Consider the following 24524-nt stretch of genomic DNA (forward strand, 5'->3'; position numbering starts at 1 on the left):
GTTGAACATTTGTGAATATAAAAATGAATTACCAGTACATTATCAATGGCTAGTAAGTACTATGCCAATACATATCAGTTATTCTTTGAAAACTAACAGTATTTTGGCTATTTTTATTTGTTTTTCTTTTCATTAAATATATATTATATATGCTACTTAGAATTATACTATTGAACTAATAATAAATAATACATAGAAAAATAATAAAGATAAAATTAACCTTTTGAATGCTTCTTTGTATGCTTAAGTCTATGATTTCATAAGTAAATATTTATAAACTTATGACTAAATGCAAATATATATGCAATTTTCAAGTTGTAGATATAAAGTCATAATAACCTGCTATTTCTCTCCCTGCCACCTATTAACTATTCCACATATTAAGTAATTATGCTAACATGATTAAAGTTATCCAAAGAACAACAAATGATTTAAATAGCCTGATAAGTGGGATGGAAGAAAAGATGCTTTTCTATAACTAATGTGGATTTTATTTTCCCAAGTTCTACATAATTATGAAAGATACATATCATTGTGCTTTTTTTCCAAATTATCAAGTTCATTGCTAATGTGAACAGTTCATGGGCCTGATGAATTTACATAAATAGTATATTGACTAAACATGCAATTTAAAAACACACAAAGAAATAAGCACGTGAAGCAGATGCTTTTTAAAATCAACTTCTGCCAAAATAAACCTGCTCAGTAATAAATTACAGAATAATTTTTTTAGTTCACAATAGATAAAAGAATCAATAGCAAAGTAGATAAGAAACAGAAAAAAAGTAAAAATAACATTTAAGAGCATAACAAATAATTTACTGTAATAACAATTTTATTATTGGAATTATTATCTCAGAAATACTCATATTTGCATTTCATTTCTGTTCTTATTAATACAATTCAGTAAAAATATTTAAAAGAATGTATATTCCATGTCAAACACACAGTTATTATTCAAAGAGCATTGAATACCCACCTAATTTTTTCCTTAATTTCTTCGATTTCATTTTCTGTGCTCTCTTCAGCATTTGCTGAGCAGTAGAAATATCCTTAAAGCCCCTATTAAGAGGTTAAAGTTAATAAAGACAAAACAAATATCCAGGCAATATTTATATAAACATATGCATATAAACACATATCTGAATTATATTGTCTTAAAGCAAATTTGAATTTCCATTTAAGAATGTGAAATTTAACAGATACATAGTTTCTTCAAAACTAATAAAGGTATTTTTGAAATCTTGAAAAATATCTGCCTTGGACATTTAAGAGTCTTTCAATTTTATAAATCTTTAATATTTTAGTGTAAAGTAGACCACATACCATTCTTCTGAAATTTTTTCTTCTTTTTCAGATTTTAGCAAACTCTTTCTGCTGGTCTTTGATTCAGGTGCCTGGGATAAAGTTCTACTTTCTGATCTGGCAATAGAAAAAACACACACAACTGAATCAACACAAGTATATCAGCACTTTTTTAAACTACAAGCTATTTATGTTGCCTCAAACTTGAAAATAAAATCCATTTAAGTTACAGAAAAGCTTTATCTTGAAAAGCAATAAATGTCTGCCATTAATTTAAAATGTTTACATTGCAATTACTTGAAGCATATTTCAATCGTTTTGTGGAAAGAAATGCAGCACCAGAATTTTTATTCTAATCTTTATCTCAACCTATATAGTAGTATTTAAAAGTTTACTTGTTTACAACAATTACATTATTTTACTGACACAAGTTTTGTAGTTTCTTGAATGAATCTACTACCTTACATATTTTTATTACCTTGAAAACTCCATAAAATTACTGTATGTTAACACTAAATGTTGCTCCATCTTCTAAACAAGTAAAGTTGCTCCTATTTTCATTATTTTCCTGCTTTTGCAAAGAATGTAATATTCTTCTTAAGTATGTCATTCGTGGGTCAATCCAAGAAGTGATTTGGCTTACCTGCCATTCAACTGTGTGTGTTCCGATGAAAGCAAATTTTCTTTCTCATTACATAGCCATGCTTGAGCTGGACGACTTGGTAAATTAAGTGAAGTATCATCATTGTTTAAGGTTCCAGAAAACTTATCAGGAAAAAAATGTACATAAATATAAAATAAATTGAAAAATTCTGGCATTCATATTGTATTATTTTACATGTAGCAGAGAGCAAGTAGCCTCCTAAGGAAAATGTCTAAAAATTGATCATTATAATAAAATGAAATTTATGTAATAAAGATATAAGCATTCTTTGTTGTAGTGATGAGGAATACTCTTTTTGGTATAGCTTGCATATACAAAATGATTAATTGCAAAGATCTTTAAAAATCTCAGGAAACAAAAACTTCAAAGATTATCAAATAAATAACAGATATTGCAGTACATTGACCTCTGGCTGAGAATCTTCAGCTGTTGCCCTGTTAATGCATATTTTTATATTTTAAAAGTGCTTTCAACTAGTGATTTTAGTCTACTGCCAAATATGCAGCTGAACTGCATCATTTTTTTTTTTTTTGCTACTGTGAAATAAAGTGTTGAAAGAAATCCAAAATAAAGAAAAAAATTAGGAGCAAATGAAAGAAAGGCTACATGAATAATTACATCTGGGGATGAGGAGGAAGTCAGAGGCTTCTAAAAGTAATTGTGTTTTTCAAGTCAATAAATTGTATTATTAATCACTGCGAAACAGCACAACCCTAAGAAATGAGCACAGATTGAGCACTAAGAGGTTTCCATGACATGTTACCTTTGGCCAGTGCAGCTGGTTTGGTAGAAGCTGTGTTTGTGAAGGGAAGCAGGCGGGATCTAAAGCTCGCCATTCTTTCTCTAAGGCAGCCTGCACGAATAATAGCATGAATGTACATCGTTTAGCTTGCATAACTTTTACAAAGAATTTCTAAGTTGTCTTATATACTACTAAAGTTAAGAAAACATATCAGAATTTTTATTTACAGGAAAATTTGCTACTTGTTATTGTGAGATGTTATGCATCTGCTTAACGCAATCATTCTAAAAAATGGATTAAGATTTTTTTTTTAATCCCCAGTGGAATAAAGTGAGAACTCGAGTCCTCAAGTGCTCTAACAGTGAGAGGTGCAGACTACTCAGTGTATTTAACCGTTTAATAACTATGACTCTGAGACAACGCTATATGTAACTGAGGGAAATAATTGATTAGTTATTTATAATATAAATTATAATATCTTCCATTAAACCTCACTATTGAAAATGCATAGTAGTTTAACACATTAGTATCCATTTTTCTATAAACACTGTAAGATAGCTTTTATTTAATATTTTTCCAAAATTTCACAAATTTTTTGAATAGATGAAAAAATAATTTTATGGCAATATAAGAAACACAGTACTTAATATTGTATTCTCTCATTTAAGTGTTTGAAGTAAAAAAGATATATTTAAATTTTGAAAGCTCCCATTTTAAATCCCTTTACGTTTACCTTAGAATATCTTTATTTCATTTATGTAATTTACAAATTTATTTATCTTTCTATAATGAGACTATACTAGTTATGCTAGTTTGTATAACTTCGGATATAATTACCCAAATTTTATTTGCTTGGATGATCTAATCTGATTTAGAATAAACTTCCATGGCTCTTCAATGTTTTTAGAATCTTTATTTTAAAAAAAAGATGATCAGAATACCAATAAACTTGTTTCTTAAAGGTTCTAAAATGATTAAACATATTTATGATTTAAAAACTAGCATCATTATGTTCTGGGGAGATGGGAGTGCAATTTTCAATTTATACATTTGCAAAATTTCTTGACCATTGCTTGAAAGACCTTTGGGAAGGCAACACTAAGATATCCTAACTACAGGCTAGCATTGCAATGAAAGACTTTCACTTACATAGCATTTAGTCTTAGGAAGCCTAATCAAATTTATATTATTTGAATATCTATGCAAATAGGACACCTTTCATTAGTGTTAAACAGATACGTTGTCCAATTCCTTCAAGGCAGAGATCACTGACATATATATCACAGTTTGATCCTAGTTAGATCTGGTTTAAGAGTGCTATTTGATGCAAAACAGGTTTCTGGGCTCAGAAATTTAAATTATTTCTTTTGTATGACAAATAAAGGCAAATCCAGATATAGCTCAAGAAAGATCAAGACCTACAGCATATCAGCTACGATCAAATTAGTGTTCTTAGTCTGGTGAGAACAGAGAAGATGTGACGATGTAGAGACATTATAAAAGGCAATGTTCCAGAGTATTCTGGGAAGATGGTGGAGTAGGAAGCACCAGGAACCTGTCTCCCAATTGATGTAACTGTGTTGGGATTCTGGAGTCTATAGAAGGCTTGTAACTCCCAGGGGAAAATTGATGGTAAATTGAAGTTAATTTCGGTCAATTTCAGCACTCACCACAGTAGCAGCTATCTATCTTCCATCCCAAACCCTGAAGCAGGCAGCTGCTCATGTGTTTCTGAAGCAGCTTGCACACAGCGTGTAGGAGTCAGGGTAGACAATGAGGACTCTGTCCTCCAAATATTGGGGATCTGTTCTCTAATGGTTGATTATTGCTTCTGACCAAAGAGGTGCAAAGAGCTTTTGTTGTTGCACCTGCTCTATTGTTGCAAGCCCTGCCCTGCCAGCTAAATGATTTCCAGGGGATTTCAAGGGCTGGTGTCCCCCCTGCATCTTCATTTTTCCCCCTTTTCCTCTTTTGGGAGCCAGATATTAAGGGCTAGGAAATTCGTTAAAATTTTTCTAGAAGACGAAAGCATTAATATAAAATGTTAAAGAAATTTTTAGTAATTATGTAATCATAACCAAATAATGTTACCAAGACATTATAATGATTTATATGAGTTCAAAGATTAATATCAAGTCTATTTGGCAGTACCTAGAATGTTGAAGGGAAAATATCTCAAAATGTCAGGGAGGAATTGGCCAATATTATAAATATACTACTGTTTTAAAAATGTATATCAATAGATCATGATCACCACTGGATATTTATACAAATGCTAGTTATGGCTTAAGAAAACCTTCTGTTCAGTTATTTTATAGCTCACAACTGAGGATCTAGAAAGGTTTCTGGTTACTAAAATACTATTATCAAACTTATATACTGAAAATGAACTTGAATTTAGATAAATTTGTAACTCTATTTTCACAATTGAGCATTTGATCAGATATACATATACTATGTGGCTTTTGATCAGAGAAGGAATCATCCTATCAAATAAAAGAGAAACATGGTAATTGGCGTACGACCACTACCCTTCCCATTGGCTAATCAGGGCAATATGCAAATTAACTGTCAGCCAAGATGGCGGCTGGCAGCCAGGCAGCTTGAAACTAACATGAGGCTTGCTTGCTTCAGTGTCGGAGGACTCCAACGTTCACCGCCTGCCGCTGCAGGCCTCTCAGCTGGCAGTTTGAAACATAGTTACAAAAATAGAAGCTAAACAAAACCCCAGAAACCAGCTTTCAGCTAGCCGGGATCTCAGACCTGGAGTTGATACAGAGTTTCGATTGTAGAACCTAAACAAACCAGATACCTGCTTTCAGGAGCGGAGGCCTAAGAGCTGGAGCCTCAGAGCTAAAGCTGGCTCAGAATAAAAAAAAGAAAAGAAAAAAAGGAGCAGTTGGGAGCTTTAGTCCCAGCCTGAAAACAGCCCTCAGCCCCTCACCCAGACTGGCCAGGCACCCCATTGGGGACCCCCACCCTGAAGGGTGTGTGACCAGCTGCAAACAGCCATCATCCCCTCATCCAGGCTGGCCAGGCACCCCAGTGGGGACCCCCACCCTGATCCGGAACACCCTTCAGGGCAAACCAGCCAGCCCCCACCTGTGCACCAGGCCTCTATCCTATATAGTAAAAGGGTAATATGCCTCCCAGCACCCGGATCAGCGGAGCCGCGAGGTCTCCCGGCACCGGGATCAGCATGACAGGGTGCAGCGCCCAAACCCCCTGATCGCCCTGTGGCTCTGTGTGTGACAGGGGGCGGGGCCACAACCTCCCTATTGGCCCTGCTGTGTTCCTGACAGGGGAAGGCGCCCCAACCCCCTGATCGGCCCTGCTCTGTGCCTGATAGGGGGGAGCTCCCCAACCTCCTGATCGCCCTGTGGCTCTGTGTGTGACAGGGTGCGGCGCCCCAACCCCCCCACCCCACGGACCCTGCTCTGTGTGTGATGGGGTAGAGCCATAACCTCCCCATCGGCCCTGCCCTGAGTGTGACAGTGGCGGCACCCCAACCCTCTGATCGGCCCTGCTCTGTGTGTGACAGGGGGCAGCGCCCCAACCCCCTGATCCGCCCTGCTGTGTGTGACAGGGGGCAGTGCCCCAACTCCCCTATCGGCCCTGCTCTGTACATGACAGGGGGGAGCTCCCCCAACCCCTGATGGGCCCTGCTCTGTGCGTGACAGGGGGCAGTGCCCCACCCCCTGATTGGCCCTGCTCTGTGCGTGACAGGGGGTGGTGCCGCAACCTCCCCATCGACCCTGCCTTGAGTATGACAGGGGGCAGTGCCCCAAACCCCTAATCGGCCCTACCCTGAGCGTGACTGAGGGTGGCATCACAACATCCCAATCCGCCCTGCTCTGTGCATGACAGGGGGCAGCGCCCCAACTCCCCAATCCTCCCTGCTCTGAGCCCAACCAAGGGCTGCACCTAGGGATTAGGCCTGCCTTCTGCCACTCGGGAGCAGGCCTAAGCCAGCAGGTCGTTATCTCCCGAGGGGTCCCAGGCTGCGAGAGGGCACAGGCCGGGCTGAGGGACCCCCCCCCTCCCCCCCGAGTGCACAAATTTTTGTTTACCAGGCCTCTAGTTATTCTATAATCCAACTTTGAGAGACTAGACTATAAGGCTATCAGAAAGAGGAGCTGCAAGTAATACACATGTTTATTTGTATATTAATATACAATTTTTTTCATGCAATCCAGTGCAGTCACTAAGATCTAACTTATCCTAAGTATCAGGTCAGTTAGAGTTAAACAAGTCCTAGAAATTCTAAAAGCCATGATTTGATTTTTTTCCCTACTCCCTTCATGACCTGCTACCCTGCCCCAACACTTTCCTCTTCTTCTGTCCAACTTGGCTCTTGCTATCCCCCAAAAAATTATTTCTAATATTTCATGATAACTTTGTTGCATCTCAAAATCCTTAGTTTGGAAACTTAGCTTGTTCTGAATCCTAAATCTCATTTTCTAAACCCTCTTCATTATCAATGGAAAAGCTTGTATTATTGGAGATTTCTGTTATATATTCCATGGATTCCTCTTTTTACTAAACCAAATATGTCACTTTTCTTTTGCCTTTTCCTTTGCCTATACTTTGGGTTTTGTTTGTTTGTTTACTGTCTCTCAATGTACTATAATATGTAGTACTCTCTAAAGTAAATTTGAGATAGGGATCCAAATATGAACTCCAGAGCTAAAAGTTGCCTCATATAATGCATGTTATATCCTCCTCGAACATTATCCCTACACTCTTATTGAATGTGACTTTGGTCTTAGACAAACAAACAAAACAAATACACACACACACACTCACAAAAAAAAAAATCCAAATTTGACTTTTGTGGTTTTTGTTTTTGTATTTATGATATATTAGCTTCCCTCTTCTTCTCTGGGTTTAGGGACTCATAAGAGGATTGGCTGTTTAAGTTTAAAGACAACTTTATTTGTTCTTTATATGTTGGCTTCTAAAGAGCATATGTAAAAGACGAATTTAAACTATGTTAAATTAATTCAACAACTAAAAATATCAACTAAAATTTACTTTATAACTTAAAGGGTGAAAAAAGAAGTGCCAATGTAGATCACTATGCCACATCAGACCTAATACACCTATTATTTTAGATATTTTTTATGTTGTTATATACATTTCATGACAAAGTGGCAACATTTTCAACAAAAGGAGGTTTAGACCTAGGTTCATGAAGACATCTGCTGAAATAATTCGTTTTATAAGGTGATACGTTGAGTATTCAAGGACTAAGAAAATGTCTTACTCATCAGTGTTTCAGAGGATCATTATGAGTGGTATATAGTCGGTGCTCAATGTTGGGAGACAACTCTTCACGGGTCTCCCACATTTCTGCATGTCTTATTACAGATTTTTTTTTTCTCCCAGACTGTATTTTCAAAACACTTTGTATAGCTAGCAGGTTGGGAGGATAAGAGATATCTTATCTTTCACCGTACCTTAGAGGAACCTAACTTAGTGTTACCCAGACTCATGGGGTGTTTGGCAAATTGATTCAACTGATGGATTTGTGCATGGTTCATAGGAGAGGACAGAGCTAAAGTTATTTCTTGGGCAGGGTCTTTTATAATGTTGTTTTGTCTAGTCTAGAAGTAGACTAGAAATTGACCTGATACATGTTTTACTTTTCCATCCCTAAGTGCCATAGGGGATTATCCCAATAAGGGAAAATTGCAGCCAGAGAAGTGCTAGTGTGATAAACTCTTAGGACCAATGGGTCAGGATTTAGTGTGAGCATCTCTACCTTCTATGTCCAAAGCTTTCACTATATAGATGAGATCCTGTAGGTTGTATGTGAATTATAAAGGGTGTCCCAAAATTCACGCAAGATTTGAATTTTGCGTGAGCATTAACAACAACAACAACAAAAAAAAATAAAAGCCTAATTTTACTTGGTTTATTGAATCAGATTCTAATATCTGTTGCCCTTTGATTTCAATCACTTCAATTTGATATGCATTACCAAGTACCAATTATGGCCCACGAGCAGGAACAATGAAGACCAATGAAGACCATGGCTTTGCGTACGTGCCAGCAAAGCCGTGGAGGCCATTTACCTGATGTGCTATTCCATACATAACCCTATACTGTATACTTTATGAATCAATAAAAAATTTATAATTTTTAATTATAAACCTGTGTTTTCTATCAAAATTATTTCTTGCGTGAATTTTGGGACACCCTTTATATCAATTTTTAAAAATCCTGTTTCAATGGTCCTGATTATGGTGAGTAGTATCACACACATTTGTATTCAGGGGCTGGCTGACAGATCTGAAAAAATTCTGGGCTTCAATTCTGAAGCCTGTTTATCAGTAGGTTCTGGGGACTCGCCTATGTGGGAAAATGTACAATGCTCAGTCTCTCCAGTAGCCAGGGAAAAACTCCTCTCTATTCAGCTCTTTACCACAAAAAAGGAGGCCCAACAACATATCAGACCCTTTCAGTAATGCAGGTAATAGAAGTCTCTGTGAATGGTGATTTGGCTATTTGGAACCTCTGTCCTCCAACTGGAAGCATCCTTGTGGTTTTGGGTTTGTGGCCCTTCTCACCCAGATGCCAGGCATATTTATATTGAAATCAGCTATTGCCATCCTACCGGACTATTTTAGAAACTAAATGATTGACCCATTGAGGCCTTGTGACTGTCTGGCTTGTTGTTCTCAGTTTGAGAAGTCAGATTCAATCACCAACAAGGTATGACAGCCCCAAAAGCCACACTTGTTAGAGTGGCTCAGTGGCATCTCAGCTTTACATGAAAAAGTGGAAGTCATACCTCTCAGGAAAACTTTGTCTCCACTTCATGGCCTAATCCGAAGCTGCTGGCTTGGAGGGCTCTAGATTCACTCAGGTTCCGCTAATGTTTTGGCCTGGTTCAGGGATGGTTCAGCTAGGCTGAAACTCAACTGAATCTTGAGCTGCAGTCAATGGCCTCGGAGTTTGATCTGCCATGTGGAAAACTATAGACTTGCTGACTAAAGACACTCTGTTTGGGGCCCACACACCAAGGAAACAAATCACAGCTGCACCTGATTACCAAACAGAACCATTCTGATTATTCATGTGGATGTCCATAGTAAGGCCTATTCTCCATGAGACAAGTAGAATCATATTACTAATTTGGCCTGATTCTGTTTCTGAGGCGAGCCTTCTGGTGCTTGCCATACTTGTGACTTCTGCAAAACTTACTTAATTGTTTTACAGTGGAGGAGGTCCCATTCCATGGGTCCTTGTCTCTGCCTGCTCTTGGAAAATTAACCACACACATTACACCTTCAATACCTTACCTTTGTTTATACCTTTTCAGATGATCTATCAGCTGATTTTGGCCATATAACTGTGACCCTTGAAACTTGTCTTCATAATTTCTCAATTTTCTAGACCATTGGAGTCTGACAGTTGTGTGTGTTTTATTACAAAATCCACTCAACAAGGAGCTAATAGTGGGACTCTACCCACTCACACTTCCTTTCGTCCATGCAATTTAATAAAGTAGTTTGATCAGTTAACTGGGGATCAGCAAGGATTAACCATTACAGCTACTTCCTAAGTAATAATTAGGAAAAATGCATGGCGAGTTTTGACAGCTCAGGATTCTATCCTGGCCACTCCTGTGCAAAATGCTTAGTTATTTTCCCCAATAGCAAGTCTCAGGCCAGCATTATTGCCATATCTTCATGGTGAGGCATGACCAAAGGGCGCTTAGGATAAGTTACATGGTTAAGTTTTATACAAATGCACCCTTTCCTCTAGTTCCCCACCCTGCCAGATGGAAGGTCTAACTGTAGTGGAGAATAATTAGAAAAAGGATACAATTATAGCTAAACTAAATGGAAACTGAAATTTTGAGGAGATAGATGGAAAACAACCTCTCCGAACCATTGAAGGGAAGACCTTATATTCTGAGAGGTATAGGGAAGGAAGAGAAATTAACAAACTTTTTTCCTTCAGAACTATCCCAGAATGCCTTTATCCACAAGAAAAATGTTCCTAAATGGCTGCAAGCACCTTAAATTGAACCTATTGCTGGGTCTGCCATCCCTTTCAGAAGGTGTGGAACACAACTTGGTAATCATTTCCCTTAAGTTTGCTGGGAAGTCTATCATGACAATAGACGACAGCCTGACAGCAGGAATAGAGTGAAAACCCTGCAGCTCCCATATACACAATCTCTGAATGTTTTCTCCACCCCCATTCTCAGTCATCCCATAGACTGGACAAATGACACCTGGAAGGTGTCCTGCTCACAAATTACCTTCGAATGTTTCAGGAAACAACACTATGGCCCTGGAAAGTATTTAAGTCAGCCTCAACTCACTGGCCAGGGTTGTTTTAGATGGCAGAATTGCATGAAACTTCTTCATCAAAAGCCAAAGAAGGAGTCTGTAATATCTAATACTTGCAGCTGTGCCTGGATTAAAGCTTCAATCTAGTGGGAAGGTAAATACAGAACCTTAAAGGTAAAACCACCGGGGCTATTAATAGTAACCTTAATTGCATCATGAGGATAACCAAATGGCTTTCATCCTAGACTCTGTCGGATTATTTAGAGTGGCCACAGGAGTGCGTACTTATGGGAAACTTTGCCGTGTAGAATAAAGGGGTAGATATTGTTAGGAGACAATTTTCCACTGGGCTCTGACAATTATGCATGATTTATGGCAGCTTTTATTCTGGACTGTCTTTTCAAAGATGTTAATATAGCTAACAGATTTGAAAAATGGAGATAGTCTTTTAGTGTTTCCCTCTGGGGAAGTCAACATTATTTTATATAATAAAGATACTGACACTCTGGAGCCTAAAATGATCAACATCACTAATAATCAGAGAAATTCAAATTAAAACCACAATGAGATATCATCTCACACCTGTCACAATGGCTATCATGAATAAATCAACAAACAACAAGTGCTGGTGAGGATGTGGAGAAGGGAACCCTAGTACACTGCTGGTGGGAATGCAAAGTGGTGCAACCACTATGGAAAACAGTATGAAGGTTCCTCAAGGAATTAAAAGTGGAACTTCCATTTGACCCAGAGATCCCACTTCTGGGAATATATCCTAAATACCATGTAACACCATTCAGAAAGGATATATGCACCCCTATATTCATAGCAGCATTATTTACAATAGCTAAGATTTAGAAACAGCCCAAGTGCCCAACAGGAGATTAGTGGATAAAAAGCTGTGGTACATCTACACAGTGGAATACTAGGCTGCTGTAAAAAAGAAGGGTCTCTTACCCTTTGAGACCGTGTGAATGGACCTGCTAAGTGAAGTATGCTAATCAGAGAAAGAAATATAGCATGATCTCACTTATTTGTGGAATCTGATGAAAAAAATTAATTGACCAACAAAATAAGACTCTAGGCATGAAGGCATAGAACAAACTGACATATCTTGTGGGGGAGGGGGGGTGGGGAACGAGAAGAGATAGACTAAAGAACTTATATATTTATATGCATAGCCCATGGACACAGACAATAGTGTGATGAAAGCCTGCGGGGCGGGGGGGGAGGGGTGAGGGTGGGGTGGGGGGGCAGTGCTGGGTGAATGGGAGACGAAAGGGAGATTGAGGATATCTGTAATACTATGAACAATAAAAATATATATAGCTTTTAAAATAAATAAATACAAATAATACATTATATATTAATTAGTTTATTCTAGAATACAAGGATTAATGTTTGAAAAATCAATGGTATATGCATAAAAAGTATTTGATAAAATCCAAATCATATATAAAATCATCATGATCATGGTCATGATAAACATATTAACCTCTTGGAAAGGTAAGAAGATGCTATGGAAGGTAACTTCCTTAATCAAATTCAAGAACCTATATTAACAAATACTTTACTTAATGATGGTATGTTGAAAGCTTTCACCCTGATTTGAGGAGCTAAAAAGATGTCTGCTCATATTCAACAATTTACTGGAGGTAGTAGTCAGGACAACAAGGCAAGAAAAATAAACTCAAGGCATAAGAATTAGAAAAAAAAGAAATAAAATTGTCATTCTTCTGAGATGACTTATTGTGTATACAGAATATTCAAAAGACTTGAGAGATAAACTACCAAAATTAATAAGTGATTTCAACAAAGCAGCACAAAATAAGGTTAACATGCAAAAATAAATATAATATCAGAAAACATCAACTACCTAGGAAAAAAAATCTAACCAAAAATGTACAAGATCACTACAAGAGCATTGTGCACAAAAACCTGAATTGGCCTAAATATATGGTGGAATATTCTGTGTTCATGGATTTCAAAATGTAATATTCTAAAAGATATCAGGTCTCCCACATTGGTTTATAGATTCACTGCAACCTAAGACAAAAATCCTAATATTTTTTGTGCAAATTCACAGGACGATTCCAAAATTTGTACAGAAATGAAAAGGGTCAATAGAGCAGTAGTAGCACTTTCTTGAAGAGAAAGAACAAAATTGGAACTTTTTATAAGACTAAATATCAAAACTTATTATAAAGTATATAGTAATTAATGATGTAAGGATAAACAATATAACAATGAGAAAAATTAAGAGAACCCCCACACATAGTTACCTGAGTTTAAACAAAGCTTCTACTGCAATCCATTCTGAAAAGTATGGTCTGTATAACAAATGGTTTTAAGTCAATGAGATAACCAAATGTGTGTGTATGGGAGGGAGGGGATCTCGACCCTTTTCTCACACTACTCACAAGAATTACTTCCAGATGAATCATAGACTTAAATTTTGAAAGTTAAGATCATAAAGTTTCTCTAATATGATCTGGGAGTAGGCAAAGATTTCTTATATGTTAAAAAAAACTTTAGCCATAAGAGAATAAAAAATAAGCTTCAGAATTTAGAAGGGATATTTGCAAAGAAAAGGAGAGTAGTATTCAGAATATATAAAGAACTTCTACAAGTCAGTAAGAAAAAAGTGTACAACCTAACTTTAAAATACCCAAACTCTTGATCATATCACAAATGTGGATAATTAAATGGCCAGGGAGCATATGAAAAGGTACTCAACATTATTAATTATGAGAAAATTTCAAATTAAAACAAGAAGATACCATGACAAAACTTACTGGAATAGGGAGAAAAGTCATGAAAATATAAACTGTTGGTGAGAATAAGGCTAGTCTAAAATTCTCATATTCTGCTTATAGAGCTACAAATTAATACAATCACTTTGGAATAATGTTAGGCACTATCTACTAAACATGGGTAAAGACTATGATCCAGAAATTCTATTCCTAAAACAAATGTGAATATACATATCAAAAGATATGTAAAAGAATGTTCATAGCACCTTTAGCCATAATAGGTAATACTAGAAATAATTCAACGATAACTAATCTTTCAATTGTAGAATAGAATTTTAGAAAGTGGTATATTCAAATAATGGATTACAAGTGGTATATTCAAAAGAGTGGAATTTATACAGCTGCATTCAACCACGTAGCTCAATCTCACAGACATAATACCATGTAAAAGAAGAGCACATACAGTACGGTTCCACTTATAGAATGTTCAAAAATAGGCAAAACTAACCTATGGTAAAGGAGGTATGAATACTACAGAGGCATGAGGAAGTCTTTTGGGCATGTCTATATATTCTTTATCTTAATCCAAATGGTGGTTATGCCGGTGTTAACTATCTAAAGAGGAGGGAACAGAATGAGCAAAACTAAGGATGTAAAAGGCAAGTGCTAGAGAGAGTAAAAGTGTGCTCAACTTGGCAGGAACGTGTGGAAGCCACAGGGGAGAAGTGGTGAGTATGTCTGTACAGCTTGCTACCTTTTTGTGGAGTACATGAATAACAATTTAAGGAGGTTATTCTCATTTTTTCTAGGGAACAACGAATTATTAAAGGGTTTTTTTTTAACAGGGTACACATAAGGTCATAGTTATATTTAATAAGGAATAATTGATACAATGCGTAAATCTGGTTGTATCCCAGAACTCTTGTCAATATTCTATAGCCACGTTTACACACTGTAGGGTAAATTAAGATGTTAAGAAATTAGAAGAATACTTCTTCAAGTGTTATTTTAAAAAACTGTAACAGTGTTCAGAGGTTATAAACTTCAGAAACTGGTTTAGCTCCAAAATAGTATACTAAAAATATTGTACGATCAGTATTTCTATGTTATAGTTGTTACTTACTTCATCAAATTTAAAATCCTCTAAATCTATTTCTTCATATTCTTCTTCAGATTCTTCATTCTTAATAGCCTCTAGAGCTGTTGTCAGTTTCTTTCGCAAAAGAAAGCCCTTCCAAACCGCCTAAACAAAAATTTAAAGCATGTTATACAAGGTTATAGATCAAACTCTAAACCAGATTCTCCGTATTATCCCATTAGGAAGATAAAACATCTTAGACCTTAGTTTAATGGCTCAGTAATCTGTTTTTTGAACTTTATGTGACACTTAAAACTGCAAGATAAATTAAACAACTGCATGTGTCTAAAGTTTTGAATCTCAGGAGACCTTCCTTGTGGTCAGCAGAAAAGAATCTTTAAAACTCCCTCAACTGCACATGTAGGTCAACCAATCAATTATCTGATAATTCCTCCAGGACCCATTCTAAATTAAGAAGAAAGAGATACAAAGGAAAACTAATTTTGCTAATTTTTAAATGATTATATATAAAATAAACTAACACATATTTAGGAAAATGTCACCATACATAAATGGCCATATTAGAGAAATAGTACCCTGGACCATAACAATTAACTAATTCTTCCTTAAAATAAACTAAGCGTAAAAGTAATAGAACTAAAACCATTTAGATTCCCCAATAACCTTGGAGTAGGGTAAACTTCCCTAACTGTAACTCTAAGATCACTGCAGCTTTTTATTTAAAAATAAGTATCTTTATATACTGCTAGGAAGTATGCTGCCAGATATATTATATATTATAGATATAAGTATAAAGAACAAGATAGACAGAGTGGGATGTTTTTGTCTCTTCCTATTTGAAATATTTTTCACAGATAAATGCATGTTACCATTTATCTATGAAAGACTGTGTGTAAATATATAATAAATGTATCTAAATATATATTTAAATATATGCATAAATAGTATAAATATAATATGTTTAATAATTGTATGTAAATATATATTTAAATATACCTATATATTTAAATATACATATATATATTTTAAATATACATTTCTAATATTTAAAAAGTAAAAGTATATATTATAAAATAGTTATGAAAATATTAACTTATAGAGGCAGAAAACAGCAATAGAAGCCAGACTTCTGTGACTATACCTTGCTTAGATTTGACTTTGGAACTGTGTGCATACTTAGGATAATTATAAAACAAATAAATATGAAAAAAGAAATTCCTAAAAAATATAAAAATATGCAGGTATAACCACACAGAAGTTATTTAAAGTGACTTTAAAATAGATTTATTTAATTATATCCCTAGTAATATATACTCAAAAGACACATTTAACAATCAAAGATACTTTAAATATGTTTTCCATAAGGGTAATGATAATGATATATTGATATCGTTATTCTGAAAAATACATATATTGAGAAGTGGAATTTACAAACACACAACAGATACACCATATATGACAGCAGAAGTCACACACAAATTCAGCAGCAACCAGCCTAAGCAGCCAAAACACAACCTCTACAATTAGCCAAGACTTGGTCAATGACTGATATTAAGAAATAATTATCAGTTTTTAGGTTAGTAATATATTGCAGTTAAATTTAAACTAATAGATCTTATAGAAATTTATACTTATATATTTATAAAAGGAATGATAAGATCTGATTTTTTTTCCAAATAATCTAGTGATGAGGCAGGAGAGGTGGATTGGTTATAAAAGAGTTGGCTATAGAAGATAGCAAGGTCAGGTACCAACATAGAGAAAAGAAGGTATAAAGGAAATTGTTTAATCCAGGTCTTCAATGACAAAGATTCATTCACTGTGGCTCACAATGGATCCAGCCTAACTCATTAGGGAAAGAACATTTACAAAGCTCCAGACTATAATACATAGCATGTGTTTTCCTGGTGTGAGACATATAGATATCTTCTTCATGAGTCTGCATCAGGAACTCAAGCCCCAGACATCTCTATTTAGTTTATGAAAAATAATGGTAATATAAGTATGGAATAAGTAATATTTAGGTTCTTCTTATTTGTTTCTGTCAAGGTCTCAATTTTTCAAGTAATCCATCTATGATTGATTCATTTTTATTTCATACATTCAAGTCAATTCCTTGCCTGGACAACTATATCTAGTCTAACTGTGCTATGGCTTCTTATTATTCCAGTAATATGAAATTCTACATTGTTTTTATTTTCACTGCCCATTATACCAAGAATTCCATTCTCTTACATATTTTACACTGAGCATTATATATTTCTCAAAGTGTATCTTACATACTAGTACTTTTTTAGAATAGGCTAAGTGCTATAATAAAAATACATAGTAGCTCAGAAAAAAACAGTTATTTATTTCTTGACCATATAACAAACACTGAGAGAATATACAACACAATGGGACACCACTTTAGCATAGAGCAGTGGTTCTCAACCTTCTGGCCCTTTAAATACAGTTCCTCATGTTGTGACCCAACCATAAAATTATTTTCGTTGCTACTTCATAACTGTAATGTTGCTACTGTTATGAATCGTAATGTAAATATCTGATATGCAGGATGGTCTTAGGCGACCCCTGTGAAAGGGTCATTCGACTGCCAAAGGGGTCACGACCCACAGGTTGAGAACCGCTGACATAGAGTGATTCAGATATCCAGGCTTTGCAGACTACAATCTCAACAGACAGCTTCCAAATACACACAAGACAGCTTCCAAAGATACCTCAGCGGCTGTCTTCATTTCAGCCAACAAGAAAGGGAAAAGAATATGGAGGAATGTCAGTGGGAGGTTTTATGGGCCAGGCGTGGAAGTGGTGGAAATATCTTTCACTGGAAATATGTTCTATTGCCTGGAAAGGGGCCATACTAAAGCGTAAGGGAAACTGGCTGTATGCTAGGAAGAAGAGGAGAAGGGGAGTTTTGGTAAGCAGAGAGTGGTCGCACATCATTCATGAAATCTTCATTTTGCTCTAAAGCCCAGGATGTTTCTACTGTACCATGCTCTGCTCTCCAGGATGATTAGGCAGCCTAGAATTTATATTTTAAGGTGGATGGTTTTCAAAACTAGATGATTGTACTCGAGAGAAAATAGAGTTGAGATGACTTTAATGATTTTAAGTACCATGATATACAACAAAAGAGACATGTTCTAAGTTACAAAGACAGGCTAAATTTTGCTTACTTTTGTAAGCAAAAGAAGCTTGGACAATTCACAACAAGGAAGAGCAGAGGACGCCTGGAGAATAGTAGGAACAAGGATCTGGGCTGGAGAGGGACACGGGACCACCAGGCTGAGAGGGTGCGGAGGAAGGTGCACTGCACCAAAGCCATGTCCCTTGGGGACAGGCATAACATCCGACTGTAGAATGAAAGTCCACAGGGCTGCTGGCAGCCAGGGAATCTAGATCTAAGACCAGAGCTGCTAAAGGCTGCTTCCAGAAAGGCGGCCTGAAAAGTGGCTGGAGCAGCATGATGTTGGCTGGAGAGAAACCAGAGGTTTCATGGTTGTTTTGCCTTTCTTTTGTCTTTGCTTTTATTCACTAAAGCCAGTTCATAGGACTTTTCAACTGCAAATACTCACCTGAGACTTCCATGCAGGGAGAACAGCACAGATTTGCAGATCCTAAGGAGAGGCTGTGGAGGGAAGCAGGGCAGGGAGATATGGCCAGGATCCTGCATTGGGACATTTTTAACCTTGCAAACCTAAGCAGCTATTTTTCTCCTGAAAAGCCAGCCCCTCCCAGTAGCCTCAAGCCAGGTAAAACAACCTGCCACCCCCTGCCTGCATTTTGAGCTACAAAGGAAAGAAAGGATTTGAAGAGCCTCCAAGAGCCTTCAGTGACTAGGTTGGAAGAGGGGCCTGTCCACCCCACTATTCTGGGAACCAGACTGATAAAAACTCCAGGTTGCCAGCCAACCCCACTGGTCTCCATACAAGGATCTCTGACCAACCAAGGCCAGAGTAATATTTTGGGCCACTTGCAGAGGAATAGCTCTGAGTCAGGGAAGAAACACCTCATTCCCAGAAAGCCAAACAGCACCACCCCCACCTAAAGCCCTGTCATAAACAGATGCTTGAGCGATTAAGATTGACAGTTGGCCTACATGAAAAGCACGCAGATTGGTCCTGCCTGCTTGCAGCCAAGGCCTGTGTAGAAAGACACAAACAGGGGGGTGGTGGATCGCTTGGAACCTCAACATGGTACTCAACACCAAAAACAGTGCCTGACAGTGGTCAGCACCTAAGTACCTAACAGGAAGCCCAGAATTGGCAGACAGAACAGAAGAGTGGGGTCCTAAGCCAGCTCCCATGGGGCATTAAAAGTCAGATGAAGCAAATAACACTTCACTTTTTTATCTTTTATTTAAAAAATATTTTTAATATTATCTTTTCTTTATTCTATTTTTATTTTTATTATTTCATTTTATCTTCTTTTTTTCTTTTTTTTTGCATGTTTTTTTTCTTCACTTCTCCCTTTTTCATCCTGTTTTTTTTTTCTGCTCCTGTCACTGCTTAGCTTTTCTCTTTCCTTTCTTTTTACCCCTTGTTAAAAACTGATCTTCTTTATCTTATTTATTGATGTATTATTACTATATAGTCTCTGTTGGTATAGTCATATGTCTAATTTCCTCTTCCGTACTCCTACTCCATGCCCCCCTTCTCTTTTTTCTTTCTTCGCTAGGCATTTTTTTCTTTTCCTCTCCTCTCTTGTTCTTTTCTTCTCCTAATTTGTCCATTAGTTTTACTTACTAAATTCAAGCCTATCTGCTATCTCCTCTACTCTCCTTTTCAATCAATCAATCAATTAATCAATCAATATTTATTTTTACTTTTTTAACTTTATTTTTTCTTCTTATCCACTCATTATCTTTTTACCTCCTCTATACTAAACTGTGGCCCTTTCCATAGTCATCAAATTCCTTAACCTTATTTTCTGTATTTAAGCTCTACCTCTACAGATTCTGCCCCCCTTTTATCAGGTTGTTTTTTGTTTGCACTTTTTGGTTTAATTGTTTGTTTTGTGGTATTTTCTCCCCATATATATTTTTTTTCTTTTTTCTTCTTATATCTTTCCATTTTTTCTTTCTCGATAATGTTTTTTGCTCTTTTCTCTCTCCTAATTCTCTTTTCTGGGGTGGTCACTTTAATTGGGGTTATAAGTGTCTTTTATACATTCCTGCTCTGTTCCTTTTGTGTCGTGTCTTGTTGTGTTATATTTTGTGCTGTTCAGTCAGCATCTCCACAACAATCGGCATGGAATGGTAGAGAGTGAGTCACATAACCAGACACCCTGAGAGGAGACTCTATCCATGAGTGGGACAATAACATTCAAGACACAACTTCATCAAAAGAACCCAAATATCTCAAGTAGGGTACATCCCTAGAACACCCAGCATAGAAGACCTGAGAGGCAGCACTGCTGGGTCCCGCAAAACATCTACTACTTATGAAAAATTCAAAAAATCTGGATAGCATAGCAGTTTGATTTGATACATAGAAATAATCACAAAGGAACAGCAAAAATCGGGAGACAAAGAAACAACACCCATATAAAAGAAAAGGAGGAATTACCAGGAAAGGAAGTAAATGAAATGGAGGAAAGCAATTTGTCAGAGAAACAATTCAGAGTAATGATTATAAGGATGCTCAAAAGGCTGGACAAGAAATTCACCAGCATGTGTGGGAATCAAGAGGAAATGAAGAATGACATAGCTGCAATAAGGAACACAATGGGACGAGAGAAACCAAGATGGCAGCATAGGCAAACACTGGAGATTGCTGCCTCGCACAACCACTTCAAAAATACAACTAAAAGACAGACTGGACATCATCCAGAACCACAGGAAGGCTGGCTGAGTGGAAATTCTACAACTAGAAGGAAAGAGAAAAGCATACCGAGACTCAGAGGAGGTGCAGTGCGGAAGTAAAATACAAAGGTGCGGAGACGCTGGCAGCTGAGTTCACGATTGTCTTTTTCAATCAGGAGGGAGTCTCAGGCTCTGAGCTCCAGTTCCGGGCGAGTCTCTGGGGACCCAGACTCATACGGGAGAAACGGGACTGTCTGGCATCGGTCGGAACTCAAGGGCAGCTTTCTCTCAGAGGCACACGCAGCAATTGCAGGGGCCTCTGAGGACAGGACTGAGAGCAACAATACTGCTTGCTCCACCCGCCCAGTTGATACCCTTGGGCTCCACCCCACCCAAGCCATACATGGAGGCTTCTGAATGTGAAAGGCCCGGCACTTTGTAAACTGAAAATTACTTAACAAACTGCAGCTGCCCAAGGCCCCAGGGCAACTTGCATTGCTTTACAGCTGGATTCTGCTAGGTAGCCTCAGGCAGAGGCTAGATTACCACCTCCTTAGATCCAAGAGCCAGTGTACCCAGAGGTCAGAGAGGGACCATCCAATTACAACTCCGCAGATCCATAAGCGCCACACTCAGGGGGCAGACTCAGTGAGCATTAAAGCCCCACTGAAGCAAGTCTTGCCCCATAAGGGTGACTTCAGCACAGAAGTTCTCCCACTGCAGACACAGCTGATTCTCACAGCCAATTGGCCTGGAGGTCAAATCCTCCCAGTGTTACCTACAACAATCAAGGCTTAAGTACAACAAGACTGTGCACAAAGCCCACAAGGGGGTGCACTAAGAGTGTCTTCCTCAGGTAATTGGGGAGGCTGAGCCACTGGGCCCTATAGGACACCTAGCACAGAAAGCCACTCTATCGACACAGCGAAGCATAAAAAATGCTGAGACAAAGAAACAGGACACAAATGACAGAAATGGAGGAAAGAAAACTACTGGATATAGAGTTCAAAACCACACTTTTAAGGTTTTTCAAGAACTTTCTAGAAACTTCCGATAAACTTAATGAGACCCTCAAGAAATCTAGTGAGACCCTCGATGTTGTGATAAAGGATCAACTAGAAATTAAGCATACACTAACTGAAATAAAGAATATTCTACAGACTCCCAACAGCAGACCAGAGGAGCACAAGAATCAAGTCAAAGATTTGAAATGCAAAGAAGCAAAAAACAACCAACTGGAAAAGCAAAATGAAAAAAGAATCCAAAAATACGAAAATAGTGTAAGGAGCCTCTGGGACAGCTTCAAGCGTACCAACATCAGAATTATAGGGGTGCCAGAAGATGAGAGAGAGCAAGATATTGAAAACCTATTTGAATAAATAATGACAGAAAACTTCCCCTACCTACTCAAAGAAATAGACTTACAAGTCCAGGAAGCACAGAGAACTCCAAACAAAAGGAATCCAAAGAGGACCACACCAAGACACATCATAATTAAAATGCCAAGAGCAAAAGACAAAAAGAGAATCTTAAAAGCAGCAAGAGAAAGAAAGTCAGTTACCTACAAGGGAATACCCATACGACTGTCAGCTGATTTCTCAACAGAAACTTTGCAGGCCAGAAGGGAGTGGCAAGAAATATTCAAATTGATGAATGCCAAGAACCTACAACCAAGATTACTTTATCCAGCAAAGCTATCATTCAGAATTGAAGGTCAGATAAAGAGCTTCACAGATAAGAAAAAGCTAAAGGAGTTCATCACCACCAAACCAGTATTATATGAAATGCTGAAAGGTATCCTTTAAGAAGAGGAAGAAGAAGAAAAAGGTAAAGATACAAATTATGAACAACAAATACACATCTATCAACAAGTCAATCTAAAAATCAAGTGAATAAATAATCTGATGAACAGAATGAACTGGTGATTATAATAGAATCAGGGACATAGAAAGGGAATGGACTGACTATTCTTGAGGAGGAAAGGGGTGTGAGGGATGTGGGAAGAGACTGGACAAAAATTGTGCACCTATGGATGAGGACAGTGGGTGGGGAGTGAGGGCGGAGGGTGGGGTGGGAACTAGGAGGAGCGGAGTTATGGGGGGAAAAAAGAGGAACAAATGTAATAATCTGAACAATAAAGATTTAATTAAAAAAAAAGGAACACAATGTAAGGTTTCAATATTACATTAAAAGAAGCTAAGGGCCGAAACCAGTTTGGCTCAGTGGATGGAGTGTCGGCCTGCGGACTCAAGGGTCCTGGGTTCGATTCCGGTCGAGGGCATGTGCCTGGGTTGCGGGCACATCCCCAGTGGGGGATGTGCAGGAGGCAGCTGATCGATGTTTCTCTCTCATCCATGTTTCTGGCTCTCTATCTCTCTCCCTTCCTCTCTGTGGGGAATCAATGAAATATATTTTTTTAAAAAAAAAAAAAGAAGAAGAAGCTGAGGATTGAATCAGCCAGTTAGAAGACAATGCAGAAAACAAACAAGTAGAGCAGGTACTGGAAAAAAACAAACAAACAAAAACTTAAAGGCTGGAGGAGAGTCTAAGGGAGCTTTGGGACAACATGAAATGAAACAACATCTGCATAATAGGGGTAATAGAAGGAGAGGAAGCTGAGTAAAGAATAGAAAACCTGTTTGAAGAAATATTGACAGAAACTTCCCTAACTTCGGGGAGAAAAGAATCACACAAGTTCAAGAAGCACACAGGAATCTCAGACAAGATGAACCCAAAAAGACTGACACCAAGACACATCATAATAAAATTGGCAAACATCAACAATAAAATAAGAATCTTAAAGGCTGCCAGAAAGAGACAGAAAGTTATCTACAAGGGATCTCCCATATTAGACTATTAACTGATTTATCAAAAGAAACATATCAGGCCAGAAAGGAATGGAATTATATATACAAAGTGTTACAAAGAAAGGGACTGAATCCAAGAATACTCTATCCAGCAAGGCTATTATTCAAAACTGATGGTGTTTAGGAGCTAGCGGTCCCAGATTGCGAGAGGGATGTCCAACTACCGGTTTAGGCCCAATCCCACCAACCAATTGGGCCTAAACCAGCAGTCAGACATCCCCCGAGGGATCCCAGATTGCGAGAGGGTGCAGCTCAGGCTGAGGGACCCCCCCACCCATGCACGAATTTTGTGCACCAGGCCTCTAGTCCTATCCAATAAAAGAGAAACATGGTAATTAGCGTACGACCTCTACCCTTCCCATTGGCTAATCAGGGCGATATGCAAATTAACTTCCAGCCAAGATGGCGGCCGGCAGCCAGGCAGCTGGAAGCTAACATGAGGCTTGCTTGCTTCAGTGACGGAGGACTCCAACATTCTCCGCCTGCTGCTGCCGGCCTCTGAGCTGCAACTCTAAGCAACTATGTTACAAATATAGAAGCAAAACAAAACCCCAAAAACCTGCTTTAGTCCGCCGGGCTTCAGCCAGCAGGATCGCAACATTGTTTCAAATACAGAAGGTAAACAAAGGCCAGAAACCTGCTTTCAGCAGCGGAGGCCTAAGAGCAGGAGCCAGAGCTAAAGCTGTCCCAGAATAAAAAAAAAAAAAAGAAAAAAAGCAGCAGTTGGGAGCTTCAGTCACCCGCCAGACTGAAAACAGCCCTCAGCCCCTCACCCAGACTGGCCAGGAACCCCACTGGGGACCCCCACCCTGAAGGGTGTGTGACCAGCTGCAAACAGCCATCATCCCCTCATCCAGGCTGGCCAGGCACCAAAGTGGGACCCTTACCCTGATCCAGGACACCCTTCAGGGCAAAGCAGCCAGCCCCCACCCATGCACCAGGCCTCTAATATGCCTCCCAGCACCGGGATGAGCAGAGCCGC

General features: G+C 38.0%; 1 protein-coding gene across 1 annotated transcript in view; it reads right to left on the reverse strand.

Annotated features, from left to right (window-relative positions):
* The window catches only part of LRRIQ1 (leucine rich repeats and IQ motif containing 1), a 262613-nt gene that overhangs the window by 122200 nt on the left and 115889 nt on the right, over nt 1-24524 (reverse strand). Inside the window, exons 17-21 of the mRNA XM_036298965.1 lie at nt 14894-15013; nt 2733-2822; nt 1949-2070; nt 1327-1422; nt 980-1062 (exon numbers count right to left, since the gene is read on the reverse strand). Coding sequence (XP_036154858.1) covers nt 980-1062; nt 1327-1422; nt 1949-2070; nt 2733-2822; nt 14894-15013 — 511 coding nt within the window. The remainder of the gene's footprint in view (nt 1-979; nt 1063-1326; nt 1423-1948; nt 2071-2732; nt 2823-14893; nt 15014-24524) is intronic.

This window comes from Myotis myotis, unplaced genomic scaffold (assembly GCF_014108235.1).
Source record: "Myotis myotis isolate mMyoMyo1 unplaced genomic scaffold, mMyoMyo1.p scaffold_m19_p_3, whole genome shotgun sequence".
Classification (NCBI taxonomy): domain Eukaryota; kingdom Metazoa; phylum Chordata; class Mammalia; order Chiroptera; family Vespertilionidae; genus Myotis; species Myotis myotis.